The 18285-nt window shown below is 51.3% G+C and overlaps 2 protein-coding genes across 20 annotated transcripts in view; both read right to left on the bottom strand.

Annotated features, from left to right (window-relative positions):
* SEZ6 (seizure related 6 homolog) overlaps positions 1–8680 on the bottom strand; it is a 98692-nt gene extending 90012 nt beyond the window's left edge. For both annotated transcript variants that reach the window (XM_073797793.1, XM_073797792.1), the window contains exons 1-2: positions 7855–8680; positions 5617–5755 (exon numbers count right to left, since the gene is read on the bottom strand). The gene's annotated coding sequence lies outside the window, so the exon portion shown is untranslated. The remainder of the gene's footprint in view (positions 1–5616; positions 5756–7854) is intronic.
* A 2903-nt stretch (positions 8681–11583) lies between these two features.
* Positions 11584–18285, bottom strand: part of MYO18A (myosin XVIIIA) — a 95359-nt gene continuing 88657 nt past the window's right edge. For all 18 annotated transcript variants that reach the window (XM_073797779.1, XM_073797782.1, XM_073797781.1 and 15 more), the window contains one exon: positions 11584–12977. In XM_073797779.1, coding sequence (XP_073653880.1) covers positions 12833–12977 — 145 coding nt within the window. In that variant the 3' untranslated portion in view covers positions 11584–12832. The remainder of the gene's footprint in view (positions 12978–18285) is intronic.

Here is an 18285-nt window from a genome sequence, read left to right as displayed (position 1 = left end):
TAGGCCTAGGCACATGGATTAGTACTGATTTCTCCTGGGAATTATAAAAGCCAGCCAATCCTGTCAACCCCACGCCAAGTCTGCTTCTTGGGTGCTCTCACTTAGTTCCCCGAACCACAGCCTCTGTAAAGTGGGAATAATCCTATCTGTAAAACGGGAATAATACTATTGATACATTCCATGGATCAACCTTGAAGACATAATGCTAAATAAAATAATCCAGACATAAAAGGACAAGTATTGTATGATTCCACTTGTGTGAGCTACCTAGAGTAGTCAAATTCATAGAGACAGAAAGTAGAATGGTGGTTGCCAGGGGCTGGAGGGAGGGGGGAATAAGGAGTTATTGTTTAATGGGCACAGAGTTTCAGTCTGGGAAGATAAAAAAGTTCTGGAGATGGATGGTGGTGATGGCTGCACAACACTGTGAATGTACTTAAATGCCACTCAACTGTACACCTAAAACGGTTAAGATGGTACATTGTAAGTTATGTATATTTTACCGTAGTAAATAAAACGGGAATAATAATACTGACCAACTCTACAGGAGTGTGTGAGGATCCAATAAGATCATTCATTCATTCATTCATTCAACACACAAATATTTGTTGAGTTCTGCTGTGTGCCAGGCACTGTGCTAGGCATGGTGGATGTATCTGTGAACAAAACAGAAATCTCTACTCTTGTGGTGTTTACAGTTCAGTGAGGAGAGGACATGTTAATAATACGTATAAATAAATTGTATTGTACATTAGAGGGTGACAAGTGCATTGGGGATAAAACAGAGCAGAATGGGGAAGGTAGAGAATGCTGGGGGAGGGGCTGCCCTTTTCAATGGTGGTCAGGGTAGGACTCATTGAGGAGGAGGCATTTGAGCAGACTTGGAGGAGAGGGAGTGTACCATGCAGATACCTGGAGGCCTGTAAGAGAATGTGGTAAATTGTAAAGCAAGGTATCGTGTTATTACTGAGAGAGAGAAAAATGCAGTACAGAGAGGGATCAGTGTAAGATCCTGCCAGCTCCCAAGCTGGCAAAGTTGGGGAGGAAGGATGTTGGGAACCTCTCTCTCCCTCTCATTCCATGGCTGCCCGCAGCTCCCTCTGCTCCTGCTTCTCTCAGTGCCACCCTCCTCCCCCAGCCAGCTGCAGCTCCCCTTCCAAAATATCCAGTCTTATTCAGCTTGCCGGTGACAGCTAAAGGAGGGGACAAGTGTCTAGAGGAGGCTGAGAAAGGACAAGTGGGGGATGCTGACAAGCCCTGCCTGGGCTGGCAAAGTCTCTTTAGAAATGAGCCAGTGTGTCCTAGAAACAGAGTGCAAGCAAGGGCAGGGGCAGGGGCGTGTGGGGTGGGACGGGTGTGTGTGGGAGGGATGAGGTCAGGGAAGAGTGGAGAGAAACAGGAATTGGATAAGAAGAGACTGGCAATGTGCAGGCCAAGAAGGCAGGTGAGGACCTGCAGGGGTGCTGCACACAACCCAAGTGGGAGGAACTGAGCATTTCTTACTGAGCGTGGGATGGGGTCATAGAGGGGAAGAAAGGATGTAGGAGATAGAGTCTGTGGATATGGAGAAGAGGACTAGACATTGTAGATGGGCTCGGAGGACAACCTGAGGGTTTTGGTAACTTTGAAGGATTTGCCAAGCAGACCCACCAGCGTTATCTCCCTGCCTACCTTCTGCTTGAGTGTGGCCAGGCATCCACTTTCAGGCCGACCCTACCTATCTTCAAGATGGGAGAAAATCAAAATAAATCAGGCAGGCAATAAGAGACCTCTGGAAGGGCAACTGGGGTCCTCACAGGCTGCAGGGGAGAGATAAGGGCAGCGAAGAGAAAGAGGCGGGCATGGTTGCCAACCAGACTAAGGAAAACAGAGGCAGGCTCAAAATAGATTGGGGTTGGGGGAGGGAGGAGAGGCAGCCCAGAAAAGAAGGGAAAGCAGAGGCAATCGATGCCATTGCGACTCTGACCCAATTCTTCATTTCTCAGCCTCATCATCTGAAAAATTAGGGGGTGATGGGGAAAAAGGGAAAGACTGAGGAGAGTCAGGGGAAAGTAATTTGAGTCCTAAGGCCTAGGCAATTGTGGGGTACAAGTCAGTAATCCCAATGTGAAAAAGAGGAGGTATATGGTGTAGTCAGTACGAGTTAAACACTAACCAGAGTTTGGTATCCCAGGACAGGTTTAAGAGCTTAAGGAGTGTGATTGTAACTTGGAATGAGGTTCACCTGTCTAGCAAGGTAAGTGGCAGCAACAAGGACGAGTTAATCTGGGGGTACTAGGCTGGAGTGACTTGATGCTTGCATTTAACTTCTCAAAAGAGTGATTAAAGAGAATTTGGTTATTGGATATTCTATTTCAGTGGTGGGCTTCCCATGCAGCAAGAGGGATTTAGGTTAGAACTCGGGGAATCCATCCCACTAAGTAGATTTGTGAGATATTAGAACATGTATATAGCACTGCTTAGGGTATTCTTTCCTTGAAAATCTTTAAAACCGAGAAGCCCACCTATTTGGGTCTGTATAGTCTTGCCTGAAGGCCAGGACCTCCCAACAAATCTCTGGAAGACTTCTGGCTAGAGAGGAGGTAGGGTCTGAGAAGAGATTCTGGGCAGGGAGAATGAATGTAAGCACCTTGGAGGAGAGGTGAGGCATAAGGCAGGCTGGATCTGTCAGGCAGGAAGAAGCAGCAGGGACAAGGGGCAGGAGTCTAACAAGCAGGACCCAGTGGCATTTACATAACTTTGAATAATGAATAAGCCCAGCTCTGGGGCTCCTAGTCAACATGCTCATCTGCATCTTTATTAGGCTTTATAAGTGATCCAGCTCCCTACCCTTTCCCCCCAGCCCCTGCCCAGCCTGCCCCAAGCATCGGGTAGTTGATTGCTCATTATTTTAGACTAGATTTGTTTCACCAACATTCAGTGAGGCATGGAGTGGGGGACACAGGAGGGAGGAATAAATCCAAAAGGCAGGTGGAGCGGAGGGGTAGGGGAACGAACAGAAGCAGCAGCCACAGGAAGGCAGGCAGACGGCTGCGAGCTAGGAACGTGGGCATAATTCTCTGAAATGCTCCTGAGGCCAGCATCTTCAGGAGAGGAAGGTTTCTTAGATTCCCCAAAATGTGCTGGGTTCAAGTCCCACTCAATCCCCTGTCTCCCTTACATCTGTTGCCAAGCCCCCAGCAGGCTTCTCTCTCAGCTCCAGTGCAGTGCTGAGCCACTTGAGCAGCCAGATGAAAACTGCCCCCAGGGAAGTTCTCACTTTTTCCTGAGGCAGGAATTTTGCTATTTTCATGAAAAAAAAAAAAATCTACTATGCTTTGCAAGGCCAGAACAGGCACCAGGCATATATTAGGGGAGAAAGTGATAGGAACAGGCCTACGTGGTATGTGAATTTGTAGAGAAGGGAATGCTTGTGTCCATAGAGAGTTTCAGCCCATCTGGAAAGAAAAGCCTGGAAAAGATGGGCAGCCCTCGACTCCTCCAGGTAGGCATATTAGGGCCAACTGCTCTGGTCTACTGGCAGGAAGCAGAAGAAGTATTTAAGAGCCTGGACGAGGAGTTGGCAGGAAACTGGTAGGGGGAAAGGTAGAGCACTTCTCAACCCTGGCTGCACATTAAAACCATCAAGAGAGCTTTAAAAAATATGATGCTTGGGCCCCACCCAAGGCCAATTAAATCAGAATCCCCGAGGGAGAAGGCCTTGGGCACAGTAGTATTTCTTAAAAAGCTCCTCAATGATAGGACTTCCTTGGCAGTCCAGTCCTTCTACAGCAGGGGACATGGGTTCGATCCCTGGTTGGGGAACTAAGGTCCCACATGCCGTGCTGAGTGGCCAAAAAAAAACCTCCTCAATGTTGTTTGGATGCTGATTTGAACAAACTAACTTAAAAATATATATATATATATATATATATATATGTAAAATTTATTACATTATTAATATTTAAAATCAGGAAAATTTAAACACTGAATATTTGATACTAAGGAGTTATTGATAATTTTTTTTAGGTGTGATAAGAGTATTGTGATTACATTTTAAGGAGTCATTTTCTTTTCTTTGAGGGGTAGATACTAAACAAATATCTTCATTGTAACAAAGTGATATCATATCTGGGGTCTCCTTCAAAATAATCCAAGGGAATGGGGAAGTGGGCCAGGTTCAAATGAAGCAAGATTCACTGTGTTGAAAATTGTTGAAGCTGTTTGGTGGATAAGGTTCATTATACTATGTTTTTTACTCTTTGTATACAAAACAAAAACAGTTCCTTGAGTGTTTCTAATATACAGCAAGGTGAGAACCCCAGAGCCAGGCATTCAGCTGGAAATGGGCCACAATGGCACCTCTGTGGGCACAACCGACTTTAAGGAGACCAGGTTTGTGGGACCCTAAATGATAGGTGAGAGCCCTGTCCTCCAACGCCCTAGGCTTCAGGCAGAGTCACAGGGACCACTTGTGAGGAACCAGAGCTGGCAGTCAGAGATGCACTGGGGGTGTCCAAAGAGCCCTTCAGGCTTCCTCCCCCACCCCAGCACAGCCTCTGGGGACTCAGGCTCTATGCACCAAGCCAGGAGGCTGGACCAAGGGGAGCCGCCTGCCTGCGGCACCCAGAGCAAGCAATCAGCCTGTCTCTTCTCTCTCAATCCCTGCCCTCTCTCGATTGACTCCACAGGAGCCAGGCCCCCATCTCAGCCGGCAACACCCCCTCCCCCCCCCCCCCCCCCCCCGCAAGCCGTCACCACTGCTTCCCAGCGCTGTCACCCTCCCGACGGGCTCATCTGCCTCTGTCAGGGAACATTAGCCCAGCAGACTTCATCAAGGACGTGAGGGGAGGCTGAACACCAGTCCACAGAAGTATGGGCACCCAGGCAGCCACCCCCGGCGGCTGCCGGCAGAGCTGTCTGAGCTGCTGAGAGATTCGCGGGTAGCTTGATCTCATTTGCATATCACTTCTTTAACGAACACATTCACAAGAATCCCAAATTCTCAGTTTTCTACTCTCACCGACAGATTGGATCTCCTCACACTTGTCCCTGACACGGATCAACCATTCCCACGTTCTCCACATGCTCTTGAGAAATAACTTCCCGCCCTGCCGAGGTGCAAGGTATTCCCTCCCCCACCCCGCCCCTCCCCTCCGAACTCAGCCCCGCCCCCACCCCACCTCCACCGGAGCAACCACCAGCTCCACCATCGCGCTCAGCTTGGGGCTCGCTCTCTCTTCTGCGCTCCATTACCTTCCCCTGATGGCCTCTAGGGGCTGGGCAGGGGAGAGAGTTGGAGGGGGTCTATTGAAGAGATTTTTGGAATCTGTGCCTGCGTATCACCCGCTGCCATGAGTTATTTCAGCGCCGATGTTTGTCTCGAGCTGATTATTCCAACCCGAGAACAGGTGGAGCAGCCTGTGGTGGCTTATTCGTCAGCCAAGGCCATCTGTTCCCAACAAGCTGAGATTTGTAGCTGATTTCTACTGGGGAGCAAGGAGTGGGGGCGGGGAGGGAGATGAAGATCACCTCCAGGCCCCAGGAGACTTACTCCTCCCAGACCTTATGCGAGGTCTGAACCCCTAGTCCTCCCCTTCTAAAATCAATACCTTCTCATTTTCTCAGAGAACTCACCGATCAGTTGACTCTCTGAAACAGCGAAAATACTTTTTCCTTAAGGGGCTAAACCTTCTTAGACGGAGTCAGGTATGAGAAGCAGGAATCCATTAGCTAGGCACAGTCTGGCCATTGGGTCATGTCCACCCTTACAGATCTTAAAAAAAAAAAAGTATATAACCATAACACAAATATCCTAAATGACCTTCTTGACTCTCAGCTTCTCCTCACCCCACTCCACCACCGGTCCCTTCATCAACACGAGTCTCCTTGCCTAAACCTGTCACCTGCAGGGCTCCAGGCTGCATGGGAGGCCATGTCTGGATCCTCTTATCTCCCCCTCCCCCACTGCTCCTCTCCCCTAAATACCCTGTTCAAGTTCCACCCTCCAATCTGTTCCTCTTCCAGCTTCCATTCTCTGCCATGCCAAGAGACGCCTGCTGCTTTAAGAATGGCTTTCCCTGAGCAAGGGATCTAAGCAGTTTCTAAGCAGCTTTGCCACATGGTTTACCCCTCCCCGCCCAGGGCTACTATTTCTATATATGCAATGCTGGGAAAGACGCTACTCTTATAGTCACACTAATATGACAATTGGGGGCCTTCTTTGGTGTTTGACACAGATACACATCTGTACTGACTTAAAAGAAAAATTGTATGAAAACTTTATTACAAGCACAGATACTTCATCTAGAATCCCACACCCCCAAACAAAGCTATTTCTATTTTTCAGCAGTCTCATCTAACGTTTATCTATTTATCTGTTTTCACATGTACTTTTGTCATGTGTACATGTTCCCTTAAGAACCCATTCAAAGAGCTTAAGACTGCGTCACTTTCGAGTTGGTTCTCTAGGCTTATTTTGCCAGTGCCTGGGAGCGGAAGCTCCTTTTCTCCTCTTAAATCCTGTCCAGTGGCTCAGTATGTGGTTCACTGGAAAGACAAGCCCCCACAGATGAGCTCCTGGACCCTCAAAAGCAGGCCATGGACCTGTGCTTCTAGTGCAGAACCTTCCAGGGCAGTGCCACTCACTAGGGTCAATCTCCCTTGCTCTCCAGAGGACACTATTCCTGTGGGGGCCAGAAGCAGCCCTTAAGCAAGGGTGCCAACCTGTAACTGACGCCAGTCCCCAGGATTAAATATAAGCCACGAGGCCTATTTCATCATGTACAGTTTCATATTTGCCTCGTCATCAGTTGTTGACCTGTCTTTCAAAGAGGTAAAATTTCTGAAGCTATTGGCTGTATTCCCGTACCAGGATTTTTTTTTTTTTTAATTCTCCACTTTCAAATTCCCTAGTGTCCTTTCTTCCGCAAATCCTTTTGCTTCTTTTTCTAATCTAGTCAGATCGTAGATGTGGCACAAAACATATAAAAATTTATTAAAATGTGGAAACTCTTTGACTCTTAAACCACCGCAAATATAATTTGCCTGGATGGTGTCAAAACTTAATATCCTTTTTGAGGTTGTTTTTTTTTTTTTCCATACTGTCATAGCTGACTTTTGATATCTAAAGCAAATTCTATCCACGCATTTAAGTATTCCGCTGGGAGATTTATGTCACTGACTTCAATTGCAAAGCACACATCCTTTTCGGAATCTCCCTCATGTACATGACCCATCACTGGGGCTGACGCTACAGAAGATTCAAGTTCTCTGTAAAATTCCTTCTAAATAAATCTAGCATCCTTGTTAACTTCAAAATGGCTACTGCTCTGGAAATCACTCCTCCCAGATCAGATCCCAGAGAATGGTCTGGATTGTTCCATTGTACTGTAATGAAATTAGATTGAGGTGAATAGAGCCTAAAATACGCATTCCAGGCCATGTGGAACTGTTATTCATATTGTTGGCACCGTTGTTGAAACACAAATGTGATCATGTATGGGGGATGCTCTGAGAATTGTTAAGGAGCAACACAAACGTGAGGTTGACATCCCCCCCCCCCCCAAATTGTCAAGAAGTGCTTCCTTCCTAAGGGCAGGCCTTGGTGAATACCAGGCACACAGTGATTTGAGATGAGGATCATGACAGCAATTCTTGGCCTTCTCGCCTCCCCCTTCACCCTCTGACAAGGCCAGAGTAGCTCAAAGACGCCTGGCCAGTTGCTGGAACCAAGCTGAGGACCCTGCTAGGCTGGATGTCACCTCTCTGGGCCTGTTTCCTCACGGGGACAATGATACTTCACTGAGTTGTGATAAAGGTTAAATGAGATGTAGGCAAAGTGTATAAGCACTGGGGACATAAGTAGGTGCTCACCATGGTCATATTGATTTTGTCCTCCTCATCCTCTGGGTCACTACTGACAGGCCGGGCAGGCCCCTCAGCCCCAGTTGCTACACAGCTTCAGCTCCTGCTGAGGACTTCCAGTAGCCCTTAAAAGGGCGGGGAACAGTATCGTCGGGTTGCTGCGCGAGGAGACCTGTCCTTATGCTTCTGGAATCCTTCAAGGGCAACGCCGACGGGCTCGGCCCTGTCACAGGCTCAAGGACCTTTTAAGGGGCATGGCTTACGGGAAGAGCGCGGGGGCGGATGGGGGACGGGGCGGGGAACCTCCAGACGGAGGCGGAGCCAGAGGTTCCGTGCTCCGGAGGCCGAGGTCATGCAAATGAGATATGAATATGCTAATACGCCCGGGTTCCCAGTGAACCGGAGGGCGCTTGCCTGGCCAGGCAGAACCAGCCCGGAAAAAGGAAAGGAAATGAAGAGGACGCGGAGGCGCGTGGGGCTGCTGGACGGAACCAAGCCCAGACAGCCCTCGCGCTGGGAGAAGACGTCTGTCTTCTCCCGGCCCCACTTGCGCCACCCATCGGTCCCCTCCGGCTCCTCACCAAGGGTGATAAAAAGGTGGGGGTGAGAGGTTCTGTTGGCAGCATTGAGGGGCTCTGTCCGAACCTAGGATCCAAAAGATTCTTGCCAGCAATTCCACCTTGTTTTACAGATGGGGAAACTGAGGCCCAAGCGGTCAAGGCTCTTCTCCAAGGTCTCAGTGCTAGCGGCAGAAGCGCTCAGTTTAGCAGGTTTTATTCGTCTGATTTTGTTTTGCTTCCACTAGGGTCGGGGGACACCACTCGGTAGGTGAAAGAAGCAGCAGCCCCAAACGTGGCAGAACTTGGTACATTACCAAGCATGTCCTGGACTGCCCACCAGGCTGAAGGATTTAGAAAAGAAGACTTCCTGGGGAAAGATGAAAGGCGTTGGGGGTGGCAGCCAGTAGCAGTAGCAGGCAAGTACAAATGATCATAGACTGGTCTGGAATACGTTGCTATGTAAAAAGTGTCGCAGCTTCCCTGAGAACCAGCTCAGAGGAAATGAAAGGGGAACAGAAAGGATTAGGGTTAGATTTAAGGCAGCACTTTCTCCCAGGGGTGATAATGGGGCCCTTTCTTCAATGACCAAGGAAGGCTGTGGACTCACCCTGTCCCTCCCACTTCTGAGGCCTTTGGGAATCCATCTCCCTCCAGTCCCACACGGGCCTGCTTGGAGGACAGGAGTGAATGATTGACTTTGAAAAGTCCCCATCACTCAGGTAGGAGATCCTTCGCCTGGATGGGCCTCCTGGGCTCTTTGCTGAGGGTGAGGACAGCAGACGCGCTGGCTCCAGGGCCCTGGGTGGGGAGAAGCAGCAGTCATGGCATCTCTTGCAACACACTCCCTGCCAAATGGATTCAAATTGGCTTGGATATGAACATATGATTAAAGGAGAGGCGCGATTCATTTATCAGGAGAGATTAAAGAGCAGCATCTGCGCAGCCTAGCTGGGGGACAATTAAGGAGCAAATTGCTAAGTGTCTGTGCCACCAGGCATGGGGGTGGGGCATGGGGGAAGGGCAACTGGGATCATCTGCCAAGAGGACACAGGACAAAAGGAGGTAGTTCGGGAGTCACCATGTGCTGCTGTCGTCTCTGGGCACAGACTGGGCACCATGTGGATCCTCACAGGGTCCCCCCCTCCCAATGCCTCTTATCCAGGATTCAGAGCAATCCTGAGGGTCTGAGATTAGAGAGGAAAATCTAGCGAGGCGGCTTTGAGCCTGGCACAAGGACAGATTTGCTGCCTGTTTTGTGGGAATCACTTACATTTTAGGGACCAGAGCGACCATGAGTGCACAGGTGAGGGCAGGAGCGTATAGAGCTCTGAAGGCATACCCCAAACGAAGATGGACTCTGATGGCCTTGCAGGTCCCTGGACTTCCCTGAGGAGTTTGTGCAGAGGGAATTGCCTTCCTCCCAGCCTGGAGCCCAGAATGCTGGCCGAAGGCCTTTTGCTGAAGCTTGGAGAAGTGTTGGTCATGTGAGGTGATGTCCAGCTTCCCCAGACAGCCTGTGGAGTTCCCTGCCACCACCTCTATTTCCCAGCCTCAGGGCCTTTGCTCAAGTTCTCCTTTCTTCCCAGCACACCTATCCCAGCAATATCTACCTGTGGAAGTGCTATCCTTTCTTCAAGCCCCAGCTCAAAATACCAGCCCCTTTTAGAAGCCTTCCCAGTCCCTCCCCACCCTCTCTCAGTGAGAGTGTCTCCCCTCATAACTTGCCCAAAGCAACTTCTTTGTCCTTTTATGTCTCATGTAATTATTTCCAAAGGGATCTGCCCTAACCCTAACACATGAGCCCCTGGAGGACAAACACTATGATGTACTCCTTTCTACTCACCCAAAGCTTGCACATATTAGGAGGTCAGACACACATATTTTTTGTGTTTAACTCCTCCACTAGAATATCCGCTTCTTGAAGGAAGGGACCTCACCCATCCCCAGCACTTAGAACAGTGCCTAGACCATAGCGACAGTTATGAAATATTTGACTGTTGAGTGAATGAGCAGATGAATAATACATATTTTCCGACTTGAACAAAGCCCTCCGCCCCAGGGAAGGCTATTAGAGGTTGATGCTGGGACTTTCTATCAATAATTAACCAAAGGCCTGAGCCAGTGTGGGTGAGCAGAGTTGGGATCTTGTCTGTAGGTAGCAGGGACTTTTGTCACACTAGTTCCTGGGAGGAAAAAAGTGCACCGAGCTATCTGAAAGCAGGAGTGAAAGATGTGAGTGACAGAACTGAACATGAGGAGCCAGCAGTTTAGAAAAAAAGTGACTTCACTTTGACTGACTTCTCTATTCCACCTTGGGGGCAGCTTCTTTTGTTCAAGGTGCAGCCACTTCACACTTCTCTCCCATTCATTTTGGGGATGACATTTCCCCCTCTTTCCCTTTCTTGCCCCTTTCTGGGTGGGTGACATCACCAGAGCGTCAGCATCAGGCCTGTCTGATCCCCTTTCTTGCCTACCTGTCCAAACCAGAGGAGCCTGATCGGCCAGCTGTAAATACTTCATGCACGCAGGGATTATAACTGGTCACATTACAGAAGGTAGAGGAGGAGGAGGAGGGAGTCATTTGTTTCTTGCCCACTGCCTCTCAGCTGCCAGTGAGGGAACCACGTGTGGACTGGGGCATGAAGGCGGAGACTGAGCAGCGTGGAGAAGCCGGCATGCCCAGCCTATTCAAGTTGCCCCATGGCCAATGGGGTTGGAGGACAGAGAGAGTTCTGCCAAGTGTTGATCAGAAAGTCATCTTTGGGATGACTAAACTTAAAAAAGAGAGAGAGAGAGAGAGAGAGAGAGAGAGAGAGAGAGAGAGAGGAGATAGGATCTCTGTAATTGGCAAGATTTAACAATCAGAGGGACCTCAACATTCCCAAGTGGAGGCCAGGGTAGGCCAAGGCCTGGACGGCTCTGCCAACCTGAATTACAATCCACGGGCTCTTAAAATAAAAGGTGGGGTTTGTGTCTTCCTTGACCAGCCCTCTCATCCACTGCCTCCGCCTGCTCCAGAGGACCTGCCAAGCTCTCTGAGCAGCATTGGTCTCATGTGGGAGCAGGTCAGGGATGAGGGTGATTCCCCCAGGTCCCCACCAGGGTCCTCACTCTGCTCCCCTGTGACCACCCCTGGACTTTACCTGAGCCTGAAGGAACAGGCAGGAAAATTGGCAGAGCCAGGAGAAGAAGGACATTTATTTCCATACATCAGGTAAGCAGGGGAAGAGAGCACAGCCCAATGAGTACAAACCAATTGCAGGAGAGAAGGGGAGACAGCAGATGGGAGCGGCACCAGGCACTGCCCTTGGGCCCCCGTCTGGTGGTGTTGGTGGGATGATCTTTAGGGTGGGAGCTGGGACTGTCAGTCTGCATGTTGTCATGTCTGGGATAAGTGTGTGTGGGCAGGGCGACTGGAAGAAGAAAAATGACTCAGGCTTAGGACACAGGGTGAGGACTCGCATCTAATACACACCAGTACCGACCAAAGCTTCCATCTTCAGTTTTTCTGACCACAAGCCCTCAACCGAAGGCCTTCCCTCTCAAGCTGAGCTTGTGATCCAGGCAACTTGGACAGAGGGGGAGGGAGGCAGTGCTTGGATAAGCCCTGAATTGGCATTAGGTGGAATGGGTTTACTCTTCAATGGGTCATTGCACTTAACACACTGATGAGACAAAGAAGGGTAGGGGCTAGAAGTTCTGGCTGGTACAGATGCACCCCCGTCTGTGTAGGCCTGCTCAGCTCGAACCCAGAAGCACCTGAGAGCCCCTCCCCACACGGACTCTTAAGAACCTGGGCCCAGCTCTGCTCACGGGTCTCTCCAGCTGCACAGAGAAAGGACTGCTCTCTTAAGAGTAAAAATGAAGCTGAGGTTCCCCTAGTCATTCCCGGTGCGGGGAGGCGGGCCAGCTGCCACCACAGCCCCCTCCCCCTCTCAGGGATGCAGCTGTGATGGAGAGGTTGGGTATTTAAATTAAAAAGTAGTAAGACAGCAGGCACTGAGAAGAGAAAGCCCTCCCCCAAGTCATGGGGAAGGAATTGCTGTTCCCACCCCAAACTCCTCCCCATGGACCCAGCAACCCGAGAATGTCCCAGTAGGCAATCTGTCCACCGTCCCTGAGCGGGGGGAGGGGGCTGAGATGGAGGTCAACTTGCCGGCTCTATGCAGTGCCAAGCCACTTGCCATCCACGGTGGCCCAAGGCAGGAGCAGAAAGTTCTCTTTTCAGAACTGCTCTTCCCTCCACCTCTTCCACGTGGAAACGTCAGATACCCACAGCCTGGGAAGCCCCCTGACCGTAGAGGGTCGGGTGTTTCCCATGCAGATCAGCAGTCAGGTGGGGGAGACCCGTGCCCCGCCATTTCCCGGGAGAGGTGCCGTGGCAGCAGTAGCCCGTGGGTGGGAGGGGTGCACACCACTCCCCTGGGCTATGCGTTGGTCTCTGTCTGCTTGGCCTCTGTGTCGCTGTCACTCAGATAGTTGTGGGAGTATCGGGGCCTGGAGGTGCTGTCGAGAGGGTCGTGCTCATCATCTGACCGGTCAGGGGCAAGGGACTTCCAGTAGCTGGTGGGGCTGCAGGGAGAGAGGAATGAGGTCACAGAGGAAGGATGCTCTTTACCTTCCGCACCAAAGCCTTTGGTCCTGGGGAGGCCCCCCAAACCCTGTCACAAATTGAGAAGTAGAAGACTTCCCTAGCTTCCCCAGAAGATACTCAGAGTAGTAAGAGAAAGGAGCACATTGTTTTGACTCTGAAACCTTTTACAACTCCGAGGAAAGCAATGCTGAAGAGCAGTGGGCCTCGAACTTGAATGTGCATAAGAATTGGCTGCAAGATCCCCGGGTTCTTCCCCTGAGAAGTTTTGATTTGCTAGCTCTTGGGTGGAACCCAGGAATTCTGCATTTTCAACTCCCTCCCCAGAAGATTCTGATACAGGCAGTCCATGGACTGCATTGACTTGGAGACTGCAGGTCTGGTGATTACACGACTACAACCTGTCTTAGTAAAGTTCCTCCCAAAAAGATTCCTTCTAAGAAGGATGGGCTTTCCCCATTGAATACTCCCAGATCATAACCCTTCTTCCTGATCAGATTTTCCTAAGGCCGGAGAGAGTTTCTGCCCTTGACCATGATATCATCTACTCACAAGGAATAGAGACTCAGGATGTAGGAGCTGGTTAAGACCTCTGTTTCAGGGTGGCATAGTCATCCCTTTCTTGGTACCATAATCCAACCCCAAGGCTTTCATCAGGCCAGTGGGAGCCTCTCGCTCTCCCCTGACCAAGATATGAAGAAGCATTACTCCCTGGATGGAGCAGACTCATGGCGTTGAGCATGGATGGGATCTCATTTCCACCTCTAGTCACCTTCTCTTTTCTTTCTTTTCCAAAGTCTTAGAGCAGCCTTCCCCTGCCCCTCCCACCTCCACTGCCTCTGCCAGTCCAAGTGCACTGTAATTTCAGCAATGTTGGAGAAAATGCAGCCCGGGGTGGCTCCACCCCTACCAGTGCCCTGCACTCAATGGGCCCCTCCCTGCCCGGTGAGCTCAGGAACACAGCCCTGCTTCCAGATCCTAGAGAGCTTCTGCTAGGATAAACAGGAATCCTGTGATCCCACTGTCTACAATTCTGATTTAAGAATCTGAGGAAGGCCCTTGTTTACTAGCGCTTTCAAAGTTCTTCTATCTCCAAACCAAAAGAGGAGGACACAGCGTTCTGCAAGAAAGAACCACATGCTCAGGTTTTCCAACTGTGTTGAAGAAAGGATTTCATCACTGAGTATTTCCTGTGATGTGAGACACTGTCTTAGGCACTCTGGATGTGCTATCTTATTCTTCACCACATGAAATGGCATGAGGAAGCTGGTTCAAAGAGACGAAGCACCTTGCCCAAGGTCACACAGCCTGTGTGTAAATCTGAACCTGGGACCTTAGACCTCAAAGCCTTTTGATGACTCCACCTTGCTGCCAGACCGCTGACCTGAGGAGAAAACCAGATGAAACCTGCATTCTCCCCACTGGCCTGGGCAAGAGCCCAGGGGGTGTGTAAAGACAGGTCTCTCTTTCTCTCTCCCTGGGGAGATGGAACAGTCTGATAGAAGAGCTTGTTCAATTATGCAAAACGGTTTAGGAATGGGGCAGTGTGGTTAATAGTTATCGTATTTCTCATGAACGAATTACCATTTTTAAAGGAATCAGAATAGCACAGAACACATTTAATATAAACTAGTCTGAACATAAATGAGTTTTACTTTGATGGGCCAAAGGCACTTAAGGACTCTGGGACGTCTCAGGGACAGAATTATAAAGCTCAATGATGACTGTGCAACATAGAAAAAACTGGGGTTATTTTAGCTTTTGGATTGTTTTTGAATTGTGAATTAGCGGGAGCCTGATTTTATTTTCATTTTTTTAGACAGAACTTCTGGGCACCCAATGCTAAGGTCTGCTGTTGGGCAAAGGGAGGAATGGCTCTGTGGAAAGACAGTGGGGTTATTTTGTGGGGAGAGGGGTGGTGAGGTAGGTGCCAGGGCTGGGACCCGGATGCAAATGGGGTGCTCCTTTCCATCCTCCCACCTCTCCTCAGAGCGGAGCTGCAGACCTCACTTCCATATTCCTGTGCCGGCCAGGCAGACACCTGGATGAACGACAGCTGGGTTTCAACACTGTTCCGTCCAGATGCTGGGTGCAGTGGCAGAGGCAGCCGGGAACGCTAAACGCCAGGCCTTTCTCCCCTGCTCTGTGCAGCCACGAGACACCCCTGCTCCCACCCTGGGTGCTCTTTAGCCAGCTTCCTTTGCGGCTTCTACAGGCACAGCTGTCAGAGAGTCAACAGCAGGCAGCTGGCCCCCTTCCCGGGGGCAAGAGTCAGGGCTGCAATGTGAACATTTTAACCACATTGTTTCAAAAGCTTTCCTCCTCACAAGCCAGCGTCTCCTGCTCAACACGGTCACAAACGATTTGGTGCATAAGCTAATTCCCACTGGGCGAGCAGCCCCCTCCCCTTGCCTTTGCTACGGATGCTTTCAGTGTTCTGCATGCTTGCAGAGCCCCATCACCGGGTGGGGAGTTAAACTGCCCCCACTCTTGGCAGTTTATTCACCCAAAGCCAGTTCACGCGGAGTCCAACTAGGTCCTCCCTCCCCTGGACCTTCTCTGCCAGCTCTGTACTGGGTGGCTAGCTTCTGGCTTGGTGCCCACTCTGGCCGCAGTGAATCCAATCCTTGCTGGAGGTGGCAGTGTGTAGGGTTTCAGGACTACTCCTGTTTTCCTGGTGGACAAGAACTGTGCTAGTGGCTGAGGGAAGAAACAGGCTTTCTGTGTTCTTGTTCTTGCTGGGTCAAGGGTGATGACGGGCTGAGTCACTGGGGTCTGAAATCCACCAGTTGCTGGTCGGTGTGGGATGGCCTGCCTAGGCCCACGTCTCCCTCTTCAGGTACTGGTACCGTGCTCAGAAGGGCCTGGCCCTCTCTGCTTTCCAAACCTCCTCCCATGGCCCATCAGCTGACTTCCCGTGCTAGGGGAGCAGGGCACTCAGCAGGGCTGCGGAAGGAAGGGCTGAGATGGTAGACACAATATTATGACCCCTGCCTTTTCTCACTGTGTACTGACAACAGCTCCCTAGTGCAATTGAGATGCTTCCTACTCTTCCCAGAGCATCCTGCAACCATCTGCCACGTGGAGGGAGTGACAGAGCAGGGGTAAGCCCAAGGGCTTGGTTTCTGAGCCGCTCAGGGCCCACAGAATCTGAGTTGGCCATGAGCCTGGTCTGGGTTCAAGTTCCACCTCCCCCATACCATCCCCCCAATCCCATCCCATCACCATCTCCAAATAGCTGCAGGTAACATTCACTTCCATGGGCTCCATTCCTTAAAACAAAACTGGTCCCTTTTGGTAGAACCCTGCCCAAGCTGACAGTGTGCTTGGGCAGCTGCTCCACTGCACAAGAGGCCCACTAGCACGCGACAGGTGTGTGTGTTAGTTCATGCATCTAGGAAACATTGCCCGTGCCCCAGGGGCCTGCGCTCTGGGGTCATACCTCCTGAGAAGGAGCAAGCTTGCCCTGGGAGGGTACCATGCCAAAAACAACTTCACATAACCAGGGTGATCCAAATGTCACCGCCCACCAGGGAAACTGGCAACAATAGTATTCCTGTGAGTCAGTCTTCGCCTTTCTTCCAAGTGGGGGTGTGGGCATAAAGGGCCTAACAGCTAGATCTCCCTCCCACAGGGAGAAGGCTGGGGGAGGCAGGAGAGCCAGGAGGGGGCTGTCACTCAGCAGCTGCTAATTTCTATTCATTAAAACTTTACAAGATGAGCTGAGATGAGGTGACGCTCATGTGTGGGCTTCGGGTAGGAGGGGTGGGGAGCGAGTCAGGCATCTCCAGGTCTGCTGCAGGGTGCGGTGATGTGGGCGCTGCAGCCCTGTAAGCCTTGCACTCTTAGGCTTGAGACGCATGCCAGAGAGGAGGGTGACATTGCAGGTGGGGGAGAGCTGAGCAAAAGGCCCCTTAACAGCTGATGGCCAGTGATGTACCAACCCACGCCCGGGGGTCAGCTAGAGCCCTTTCCTGGGCCCAGCATGTCAGGGTCATGGACGGAAGTTCCATACGGGTGCTGCCAGGCACACAGAGGAAACATTTTGCCCATGTGCTCTGCCTTGGGTCGTATGGAGGAGTAGTTGAGGGCAAGCTGAATAGACTCCATTCAGATCGTGGCAACATCACTTACCAGCTATGTAACCTTGGCAAATAACTTAACCTCCCTGAACCTCAGCTTCTTGTTCTATAAAATGGGCCTAATCAGACATTTGTTGTGGGGTTAGTGTGAGGATTAAGTGAATAAAATATGGCACGTGTCTGGCGGGGGGTGGGGTGGGGGGTGGTCCCTGGCCCAGGGTTAGGACTTGATAAGTCGGAGAGGTGATGGACATCACCAGCGAGTTCAGCTGATTGGGCTCAGGGCTCAGAATGACTAATCAGCTCAGCTGGCCCCCGCTCTCTGAGGTAGCCAGGAGGCACTCCGAGGCCAGGCCTGCCCGCGAGGAATGCAGGAAGGGGCCTGGGTGGTGGCGGGTGGGACGTTAGTTCACACCAAGCGGCACACACCATGCTCTGCACTCCACGCCAGGTGCCACCTACTGCACTAGTCGCTCTCGGGACGGTACAGGTACCGCATCATCAGGCTGTCCACCTCTTTCTTGCGCTTCTTCTCCTCCTTCCGAGACTGTTGGCGCGCCTGCCCAGCCTCCTTGTCCTCCGCAGCCGGGCCCTTCTTCACGCTCGAGCGGCTGTGGCCTGAGACAGTGGAGCCACTGGATGTCGATGAGGAGGACTCAGACTCCGTCTCTGTTCTCTTCCTTCTCGATTTGGACTTCTTCTTGCTTTTTCGAGAGCTCCCCTTCTTCCGCCGCCTGTGCTCCGAGGAATCTTCGGAGCTGGAGCTGGAGCTGCTCGTTCTCTTGCTCCGGCTCTTCCGGCTGCTGCGGGACCGAGAGACGTCCGCAGCAGAGGCTGAGCGGCGGATGCTGGTGGCTCGTGCCGGGGCGTCCAGTTGGGCGCTCCGGGTACTTTGGTTGCTCTTCCGGTCATCCTCCTCAGAGTCAGGCTCCAGGCTGCTCCGGTGGAACGGGACGGGCTTGTAGCTCAAGACCTCATGGATGGCAGCCTCCAGGTCTGGGTCTAGGTAGGAGTGACGGCTGATGGGGCGGACACTGGAGTCGAGAGACTCATCCGTGGCGGAGGCGGAGATGCGGGGCTGGGGTGGTACCGACAGACTGCGGGCCAGGGATGGGTAGCTATACTGTGAGCGGGCCTCACTCAAGGCCACACTGGCTCCATCGTCCCAATCGTCCAGGCAGCTCCGGCCCAGGGACAGGTGGGAATC

This window comes from Tursiops truncatus, chromosome 20, assembly GCF_011762595.2.
Source record: "Tursiops truncatus isolate mTurTru1 chromosome 20, mTurTru1.mat.Y, whole genome shotgun sequence".
In the NCBI taxonomy this organism is placed as follows: Eukaryota; Metazoa; Chordata; class Mammalia; order Artiodactyla; family Delphinidae; genus Tursiops; species Tursiops truncatus.
Note: the sequence above shows the minus strand (reverse complement) of the source record. Positions and strands in the feature narration are given on the sequence as shown.